Source organism: Monopterus albus, unplaced genomic scaffold (assembly GCF_001952655.1).
Source record: "Monopterus albus unplaced genomic scaffold, M_albus_1.0 scaffold229.1, whole genome shotgun sequence".
NCBI classification, from domain to species: domain Eukaryota; kingdom Metazoa; phylum Chordata; class Actinopteri; order Synbranchiformes; family Synbranchidae; genus Monopterus; species Monopterus albus.
Window position 1 is genome coordinate 783,206 of NW_018128109.1, and position 10,928 is coordinate 794,133.

At 39.4% G+C, this 10,928-nt stretch overlaps 1 protein-coding gene across 1 annotated transcript in view; it reads left to right on the plus strand.

The window, feature by feature from the left end:
- LOC109971590 (uncharacterized) overlaps positions 1 to 2,257 on the plus strand; it is a 10,830-nt gene extending 8,573 nt beyond the window's left edge. The window contains exons 6-8 of the mRNA XM_020619940.1: positions 673 to 786; positions 900 to 951; positions 1,099 to 2,257. Coding sequence (XP_020475596.1) covers positions 673 to 786; positions 900 to 951; positions 1,099 to 1,144 — 212 coding nt within the window. The 3' untranslated portion in view covers positions 1,145 to 2,257. The remainder of the gene's footprint in view (positions 1 to 672; positions 787 to 899; positions 952 to 1,098) is intronic.
- Positions 2,258 to 10,928: the final 8,671 nt, after the last annotated feature.

The window sequence follows — 10,928 nt, forward strand, 5'->3', positions numbered from 1 at the left end:
TTATGTGGTGTGTAGCTAAAACATTCTAACACGACCTCTAGTGACATGCCATGACATTAAACATAAGAAAATATTATGGCTAAGGCTACAGTTATACACATCATAATAATAATATTAAACATCCTGTCTTCTAACAGTCATCAACTTTCTATCTAGTTATCCTGGACCATAAGCAACCTGCAGCAACTCATGAGAATGACTATACATTTAACAGCCTGAGCTAGACATCCTGTCTACACTAAACATTTCTAATACATCAAGTATCTAACCAATATCTATCTGACTAAAAATACCTAACACCATCCTTAGAGCCATATCGCTCGCATGGCTAAAAACACTGCAGTGGATTAGCTTGTTCACACTTCAGCCAGTGTGCTACTGATCACATATAGGAGGCTGTGTCCAAAACCAGCCCTACATGATCACGTAGCATTCACCACTTAAATCATTTCTGGGATGCTGGGACACAAACTAGTAAAATATAAACAATGTTTTATTTTTATGTAATAATTAACAATATAAAAACTATGTAAAGGGTCGGTTACCACCAGAAACCACTTGCAGATGATTTCACTCTCTCTCTATATATATAAACCATACTGAAATCTTATTGCTTATGATTTAAACTACATTATGTTTTTGACTCTGGTATACACTTGTTCTCCTCTGAAGGTGTATCCACAGAGTCACCTGAGACTTTCAGTCCAATTGTGATAGCAGCAGCCGTCTGTGCAGTGGTGGCTGTCATTACTATGGTGGGATTGACAGTGTTTTGTAAAAAGAATGGTAAGGACAGAGAATACACTTGTCATAAAGTAGCTGTTTTACACACATTTGCATATTCTGTTTGTACAATGACTCGACATGTAAAAACCCACATCAGTTTCTTTGGTTTCCAGGAGTAGCAGCCAGAGGTGCAATAGAAGACAGGAGAGTAAATGGATGTGCAGAGTAAGTGGATGTTTCCTAGAAACAACTAACTTTATAGAGAGAAATATGTAATTAAGAAATCATGTCCCAGATGCCTCAAAACATTCTGATTTGTAATTTGCATCATATACATCACTCACACTCTCCATGACCTTTAATTTTCTCCAGGGAGGAAACAGCCCTCAGTGGAAACAAAGAGAATGAGGGACCTTGAGTGATGAAGCTGTGAAGAAAACAATTCAATTTTTGTCTGAAACAAAGATTGCATGTTCTAGAATCTAGAACTAAAACTATAGGTCACTGAAGTGTACATTACATTTGTGACTCACAAGCCAGGAATGGCCAGAGTCCACGTCGTCAGTGACTCACCAGGGACCACTTGCTGTCAACATTTCAGTGACAATGGTGACTTTTGAAGTGTTTGAGGAACTACTTACTTTAGTATCATTTTACTGGTGAAGTACAGTGCGTCATTAAAATGAGAGTAGCTTACTTCTCTAAAACACATTGTGGTGAGATTGTTGTTGCGTACTGCAGAACAGTCTCAGGAATATACTGCCCAGCAATGTGAATAGTGAAATCACAAACTGAAAAGATTGTATTTAAGCTTTGAAGTATACTGAAGTTCTAAACACATCTCTGCAGGCAGCACTGAGAACTGTTACACCTGCTACATCATTTTAAATACAGTATATTGTTGTTGCACTTTAAAAATCTTATCTGTAGTAGCCAATTTTTTAAATAATCTGTTGTGTTTAGTGCTTGTGAAAATATTTTTTAAATTATCAAAATGTAGTGGAGTTCCTTAATTTAGTAGTTGCTTGCACATTCAGTAAATTTGTTCTCTGAACTTTTTCTGTTTCAGATACATTTTCTGTAGTGTGCAGTACACACCAGTATTCTCCTATAAGGTGCAATATTAAATACAAAAAGAGAAAAGCATTTTGTTTTGTTTGTTTAATATATATTACCGTTACCCTCTTGCTTAATATTTTGGTCTTTTTTTTTTTTTTACAATTCTGACATTTTTCTCACGATTGTTCTCATAAAATATATGCTTTATGTACTGTATGATATATTTATTTTTTAATTTAAAAAATGGTTTGCCCTGTTTACACTGTGGGTATACTTGTGTTACTTGTCCTTCCATAGAATTACCAGGGCAAAAGGCTGCTTTCATTTCCTGTATCTGTGTGATGCACGCCCGCACCCAGAACACTCCTCAACGATGGCTGCTGTAAATTTTTTTTATTTGCCAGTTCTTATAAACTTTACAGTACTGTTTAAATCTCACTTTCTCTGTCATTAAAAGGTACCATCAATTAAAGCAGCATATGTTTTGCATGTAACTGTATTTTTGCTTTGTTTTATTGTCATGCTACTACATAATTACATTATCCTCTCAAAGTGAACTATTGCAGTAGATTATATAACCCAATTTAGACTGTTTAAGAGGTTTGCATTCGATAGGTTCTGAGTCAGAAAAAGTCAGGTATTACTCAATTCTTTTCAGTTGCAATTCAATGTAGTAGCCACTAGATGTAGGACTAACACCAGTGTAAGTGGTTCCTCTGATGTAATGGCTGATATACTAGCTGGTGTTGTGCACATCCATGAGCCTGATCATATTTGTCAAAAGCAACATTATTTTTATGTGCATAGGGGAATGAAACAATGTTTATGCATTCACCACATAATGTGTCAGAGCAATATGAGCAGTTGATTCCAACAGAGATGCATAATGTCTCTCTCACTTCCGTATGTTGTCGCCTGCCAGGAGAAGGCTGAACAGACCCGCTATATTGGAGGAAAAGAGGTGTGTAGACTAGATGTAAGATGATATCAAAGGAAGGGGGCAAAGCAAGGCATTTGCTCTTGTCAATCTATTGAGTTTATAGGATGTCTTGTCTAACTGAGGCTTTAGGTAACATTATACATATATGCAGCACAGCAAACTGTCTTTCTGTGTACATACAGACAGGTGACAAAGTAAAGGAAAAACCTGAATAAACGAGTGCTCTCTTCTAGGATGACAGTGCCCCCATCCAAAGGGAATGAGGGGTCATTGAGTGGTTGAGACTTGTAGACCGAAGCTGTTCTGGGAGCATGTGGTGACCCCAACACTTTAGTTGTTCCTTTAATTTGTCACCTGACCGTATCTGTGTACACCTCTTCTTCTTTCACCCTTTCTGTCGTTCACACATTTTACTAGTTCCAAACACACATCCATCTTGTTTTCTCACTTGCTTTTTTTCTGTCTCACGAGTCACAGTGACAGGCTGTCAGTCTATCTTTTCTCACTGTGTTTACACTGGGCAGCAGAGCAGTACCAGGCTGGGTGCACTTCAGGAATGTAACCCCAAGATCCCTGTCCACCTCCTTTTCCTCCTCCTCTTTTCCCTTCTCCCCATCTTTTTCTTTCCCCCCTTCATTCTTATATTCCCTCATCGCACACACCCCTTTGCCTTCTTTTCACTTTCCTTCTGTTCATTCCCTTTCCACTCCTTTCCTCCATTTAATTATCCTCAACTCTGCCCAGTCACTCCCCTCCACACACCTTCTGCCACCTTTCTCTTCTCTGTCTGTCACTCACCCTTTCTCCATTCTCTCCCCTGAACCTTCACTCCCCTTCTCCCGTGCCTTTTTCTATTCCCTTTTTAAAATTCTGAGAGCATTGTCCAAGCTCAATCACCCCCTCCTTCCATTCCCCTGTCATCATCCCCTCACCTCCCAATCCTCCCCATCTCTCTGTCCTCCCTCCTCCTCATTCCTGTGCTGTCTAACCCAAACAAACCAGGGAGGACTTTCCTCTGTGGTGGCTGCAGCAGAAACACACCACATGTCAGACTTGGTTTAAACATAAACATTAGTCAGTTTGAAGTACTGGAAAAGGATATGAGTCCAATGTGAGATAGAGCTACTATTAGGAAACCATGATGGCAAAGCTTGCCACTGAATATACAAAAAATCAGAGCAGAGAACAGTATATTTTGGTGTATCCTTGCAAAAGGATATTTCATGAAATGGGTCATTATGACCAAAGGATTCAATAGAAAAAAAATTTAAAATTCTAAAAATGAATTTGTCCCCTTTCATTCCAGTCCATTGGTTTAACTTAAAAATCTGCAAAGTACTACATTTATACTGGCCACAAGCAGGCCAAAGAACCCACATTTTCTCTTTCCATCAAGAGAAAGTCAGCTACACATGTTTTATTGTTTTATTTATTAACTTTTATGGTGGTTGGCAAACAACAAAATGGTGCATTACTGTCACCAACTGGACTGACGTGTGGATCGAGAAGCTAACATTCAGTGCCCATTGAACAGTTTGAGGACCAATGTTGTTATTGTACATTTTGCTGTGGGACTGGGTTGTCTTGTGTCTGAGTGTGAATTATAACAATGCAGCCGATATAAAATAAGGTGGGATTTTGTTCAAAATTCTTTGAATTTTACTGCATTTTGTTCATTTTTAAATGAATTGATGTAATAATATTGTACTGATAGAACTATTAGATTGTAGGATTGAAAGACTAAAGGCTATGAGGGACCAAACAGGTCAAGAGGTTCAACTGTGGCGCTTCAGCTGAACGATCATGTTGTCGCTGTCACTGCAGAAACCTGCTCCCTGACCCCCAGAAACAGGAGAGGTGACCTGGAAGCATTTATCACCTCTGTGCTTTCTGATCCATGGCCTGAGGCCTGGGATCGAGAAAAGAACACAAACACACCAGAAGGGAGAAAAGAGGAGATAGAGGGATGGGAATAAGGATGATCAATGCAACAATATATAAATAGTTATTTGTTATACTAAATTCATGCAATTAAACATGTTGTTACATTGCTTATGAGAGGAACAGCTGTAACTGCTACTGTCTTTGTGGGCATGCATCAATGACAATATTTTTTGGGCAGAAGATGAAAACACTGTCAGTGTATATGTGTGGTCCTGGTTTGGTGGAGCCAAAAGTTATCAGTGGGACTTGGAAAAAGTTGAAATCAGAGAGATACAGAAAGGGAGAGATGGCTGTTGGCTTGGAGCCCAATACAACTTTTAACACCTCTGGTGATGCACAAGAAAGAGTTTTTGGCTAATGCCTTTTCAGCTAGGCTGTGACCCAATATCTAAAGTTGTGCATGTGTGTGTGTAGAGGAGTGAAATCTGAGCAGACACTGACCAGAGTCACATCTCCTTTGAATATAAATAGAACTGCTTAAGAAGTGACCTTTACTTTTGCATGCATACTCATGTGTGCCAAGAGAACATATTTTTAATGCTGTGCTCTGTATACTGGCCACGAAAATGTAAAGCAGACATTGCTCTGTTGCCTGAATCACTTAGACAGGTGATTATACTGGAGCTGACTGTCCTGTGGGAGGATTGTATGATCGGCACCAACACAAAGAACAGAGACCAGTATGAGGAATTGTTGGGTAAGATGCCCAGTTGGCTGCAGCCGGCTGGCAGCCTCATGTTTCTGCAGAGGCTGAACATCAAAGACCATCAGAGAGTATTTGCGATGTGTGTTGTGGAACACCAAAAAGTGACATCATACTTTAACATGATGTTTGCTACTTGCTCCACCGTTTCACTTCTTCATACTTGCTGCGCCACAGTGCTTTTCCACTATGTGATAACCAAGGGTGGATATTTACATTTTGCAGCCCACTACTGTGAAGATTCCACTGCTGTGACCTTATTTGGCTACTGTGTTATTTTCTATTGCACCACAGACTACTACACAGCCATAAATTGCAGTGTCTTGGCTTATTTGCTCCTCTCTGCGTGCATATCAATAAGGGTGCTATTGTAGATTAATGATTTACGGACTACGAACAGAGAAGGGATGAACTACTCTGGTGTACAATAACGGGCCATACTTTTGCTAAAAACTGGCTAACTTTGGGAATTTCTTTCTTCTTCTAGTATATCAGAGGCAAAGCCATCATACTGTTTGAAGTATTAATGATAAAATCAATCAGCATTACTTTATTAAAGCCTTTCTAATGAAAATCAACTCAACTCATAAATAAATTATTTGCAAGTAATGGCAGTGAAAGCTGATTACGGTGTGTGCTATGACCTCTGGCAATGGCTGTTGCAACTTGCAACAGCTGTGTGGCATTCATTCAGCTTTCTTCTGAAAACATCTATATGTCTTCTTCATATCAACGGCTGTGAGAAGAAAGAGGTGGTAGAGAGAGGAGTGTGTTCCTGTGTTTGCTTGGACTGAAGAGCCAGAGATGGAGGGGACACAATTAGCAACTGAAACTGAGAAAAGAGGTGAAGAAAAATTGCTGACATGCTGTGCAAGCTGGAAATACTTGACACCAACAGGTCCCTGCAGCTATTTCCACTTAAATTTATCTCTACACTCCAGAGTGTTGAAGTATTTGAAGGAGGACAGGGTGTACAGCCGCTAATGTGGCTGAAATATAGAAACGCATGAATCAGTGTATGTAGAAAAATGTTTTGGATGTTTTTCCCCATATTATTAGAGCAATATGTGAGCCTGTACTAGGTGTTTGACTGTATAAATAAAAGTGTGCATATGTGTGTATTTGCGTGTGTGTAATAAGAGACACCTGAGACAGTTAGAAGGTCATTCCTGGAGTCTGGTCACATAGCTTTGATCATTTTCCCGTCGCCTCAGAAATAGACTAGAGAGGACAAGACTGGCACAAACTCTCCCTCCCTGTGTGTGTATATGTGCGTCCCAAGCAGAGTGCTGGCCCGACAGACTGACAGAGAATCAGCACTTGTTTGCAGTGTGCCAGTCTGTGCTCGCATGATCGCACTAATGCATTTGCACACATTACGCTGTTTGCCATTGCTTGCATTTGTTCTGTGAATGTGTACATGCACATGCATGCAAATGCCTGAAAGGACACTGTGTGTGTGTATTCATGTGAATGTTAAGAGGTGTGATCAGGGTTTAAATTCTTGTGTATTCATGTGAATGTCAAGAGGTGTGATCAGGGTTTAAATTCTTAAGCTATCAAAACAATACATTTCAGCTTGGGCCTCAAATCAGATTCGGAGAGCTGCCCTTGTAGAGACATTACTACACACCAGTTACTGTAAATTTGCAAGCTTACATAGACATACACCCATGTGTTTTCATTCCTGGTGGAGACTTTACATTGACTTGCATTACTTTCCTGATGATTCACACTAACCTTAACCATAACCATTTGCCTAACCCTAAACTTAATCTAATCCTCACCTCACCCCAACATTAAACCAAGTCGTAACCTTAAAGATCAATGAGTTATGTGGTGGGGACAAGCATCTGGGGGCTCAGATGATAGAGTGGTGGTCTGCCAATCAGAAGGTTGGTGTTTTGATTCCTGGTCTCCCCAGCCCACATGTCGGAGTGTCCTTGGTCAAGACATTGAACCCTTGTTGCCCCTGGTGGCCAGGCAGTGACTAACAGCACCAACATCAGTAAGATTAACAAATTAAAAATTTAAATCTGGTTTCTATGAGAAAGGTTTCTATGAGTCCCCACGACGTGAGTGTGTAAACAGGTTTTTGTTTCCACAATGTAAGTAATACCAGGTGCACATACATACGGCACATACAACCAAACGCAGCATGCACAGCATTATGAATCACAGCATGCAGCATAAGAAGCATGTATTCTGATATGAAAAGGTGCACAAATGCATACTGTACATAAAATAAATCTACTGATTAATATCCATCTCAATGAGTGTGGCCAGTTAATGGGATGTGGTATGTTTTCCAGTTTAACAAGTCTGCTCAAGAACAGGTTTACAAGGTACAGGATGCTATGGAAAGCAGTGCTCTACTCCGTGTTTGGTTTATTGAATTATTGCTTCAGCCAACCTTGTAAGGCAAGGATTCGGTGGCTGCAGAGTCTAAAGAAAGCATTTAATTTGCCTGTAAAGCAGCCCACATGTACAGTAGGTCAGAAATGAATCACCATGCAGGTCACAACCATTGTGAAAGAAAACCACCAGAAGGCATAGCTTCATGTTAGAAAAATGGTTTCCACTCAAAAAAGGTCCTACTGTGTAACCAGTTATCTATCACCAAGCAGCCACACACACACACACACACACACACACACAGTGAATGGGAATATTGGCATCATGGATAACATAATTTACTTAAAACATTAAGGCTTGAAAATGATCAATCAAAGAAATATTTTTTCAGAATTAAAAAAATATTCATATGCATATTTTTTGTCCTAGTTTCTCTAAAGAAATTGTTACTTTTAATCTGAGCAACAATTCTGTCTTCTGCATTATTCTAAGCATTAAAGTCTCACTGCAAATATAGTCTTGTTGATATGATGTGATTTGAGAAAAAGTAAGAAAGGGAGACAGAGAAGAACTGACAAGGTACAGATGAAGGCAATTTTTTTCACATCCATCTTGTTATCATTTGGACCCTAATACTCATACCTATTCCATACCCTCACTTTTTTTATTTCTTGGAATCAGCTGCCATCACTGCAGGTGTCATGGAAGTATTCAAACTCATGTCTCAATAAATATTTATAAAAAATTGTATAAATATTGCATCACACAGGCCTCCTGACTGCTGAGTAGACCATGTGGTCAATGGCATACACAAGCGGGAACTGTTGAAAAGGCTAAGTATGTGTTTGAAGTGCAATCAAGAAACATTTTTTGTGCTGGCAGTCCCTGATTTAACTCTGATGCTTTTGGGCAGATTCCTAATCGGTGCAAAGCAACAGCAGTAAATTCTGTAAAGCCACACGTCATCAGATATGGGGTCCAGGGCAATGGGAAAGAGAAGCTCTCATTAGATTCCTGCTCCCTCTGTGGGTTGTTCTGCTCAGGATTTCAGCCAAACATGGTCTTTGTCAGAGCTAGCCTTTGCTTGATGAAGTATTCAGTCTACTTTGGAGCTATTACACAGAAAAGTCGATGCTTGTTTGAGTAAAGAAAGAAAGTAGTATCTTTGTACAAAACTGTGCACAAAGACCATGCTTGGTTGCATTTTAAATCACTAAGAGACCCCCAGGCACCATCAACCCATTATAAAGGTATTGCAGCAACTTATCTTTCTCACAGCTGAGCACAACAGAGTATTAGGGGGAGAAGGAGAGGTGGGGGGTGGGGGGTAACACATGCTTGGTTGACTCTCCCAACAGTTCCAGTGAGACAATTCTCTGGAAGCAGAATAGATACTGTTAAAAGACGTCACCATGGGACATGATCAGGCTCACTTTCCTGTTTCACAACTCAGAAAATACCTCATAAATGCATACATTCACAGAGACAAACGCACAAGAACACATTTATTCTGAGGCTTGAGGATAAACAACTACCAAGCACGCACGCACACACGCACACGTATACGCACGCACACGCACACAGGGACTGGGTGTAAATTAAAAGCATGTTACATGCAAACAGGAGGAAATAAAATGCCCTGAGGACAGGGAGGAAGACCGTGATGGAGACAGAGCATTCATAATGAGAGAGGGGGGAATACTGACAATTGATGTTTACTTTAAATCTGTAGTTTTACTTGCTCCTGTGAGAAATTTACGCCCACATCTGTGATCAGAACCAGCCTTTCAAAAACCCAAACCAAACAAAAAAATCAACTAAATATTCAATATTATCTCACTAAATGTATTTAAAGGCAAAATATCACTCACTATTTTTGTACTGGCGACTTCTGGACTTTGACACGTCATAAATTAGCTCTTGTCTCTCCGATTTATGAATACATGATGTGACCTCTAACAGTGCTAACATGTTGAAGAAGCAAATGAGTGAAAAGCAATGAAACATAAAGCCAGAACTGGGACTATGACAAATTTTTACACAAATCCTGGGCTTACTATATCAAAGATTATTGATTAGAAATAACAGATTTAGGTGTGTTGTGCCTCTGCTATGCAAGCCTAATAAGACTGATATCACTTCCTGCACAGATATTATTTCTTAAAATACATTTACTTAAACTTGACAGCATTTTCAAGCTTGATTTGAAAATATATACCAGTGTACACTTTTCCATTCCTGCAGCTTACTGTGTTATTTTACTGTTATTTCTGCTCCCTTGCCCAGTGTTCCCCCTTTGTTTTCATTCTTTTCATGTGTGAGAGGAGAATGGGAAATGAAAAATAGGAACCACATACCTTTCCACCAAATCATATGTTGAATGATTATACAGCTATATAACTCTGTTGGCCTGAGTTGGTTCAGGTTGCCCCCCCCCAGCGCCAACCCCAACACATACACACAAAAGAACGTTATTTTTTTCAGTTTTCATACACTAAGTTGGATGAGTAATAGTAATAACCAGTTACACCTTTAATACCTGTATTTTATTAGTGTTTTATATAATTGTTCTCATCTAGTTTCCCTTTACGGTTCATCTTTTGTTTGTGAAATTCTACTTTTCCTGCTCCCTACATGCACATAGCTAAACCTGCATGTGCACAGACACAACCCAACACTCAAAGCATCACTTTGTCAGCTATTGATTCTGTATTGTCAGAGGGAATAACAATAGAGACGTCTTGACATTTGGATATTGAGATACATCAAATATAGATCAAAGTCCGCACTGATCTGAAACTTGCAAGGGAGATGGAAGGAGAGAAAAGAAAAAAGGGCGAGACAAGGATTAGACTTTTTAAAAAAAAAATCCTGATCCACATGCATTTTTTAGCAGGATAGCTATCGTGTCTTTAATAAACTGAGATGTTACTCACAAACACATCCATAATTAATGAGAAACACATCCTTGAAAACATCTTCAAGATCAATACTAGCCGCCGTGGTGTTTTTTTTTTTGTTGTGATGGGTTGTCTTGGTGTTCTGGCTGGTATTTTTGAAGGAGAATGTCCATTGTAAGACAATAGGGTGTTTAAATGAGTCAAATCTCTTATAAACACTTGTTGTTAATGTGGACAGTGGAGCTCTGTTTGGCAAACAGAAGTGATCAAGAGAGCAGGAATTTAAACTAGGCTGTGTTAA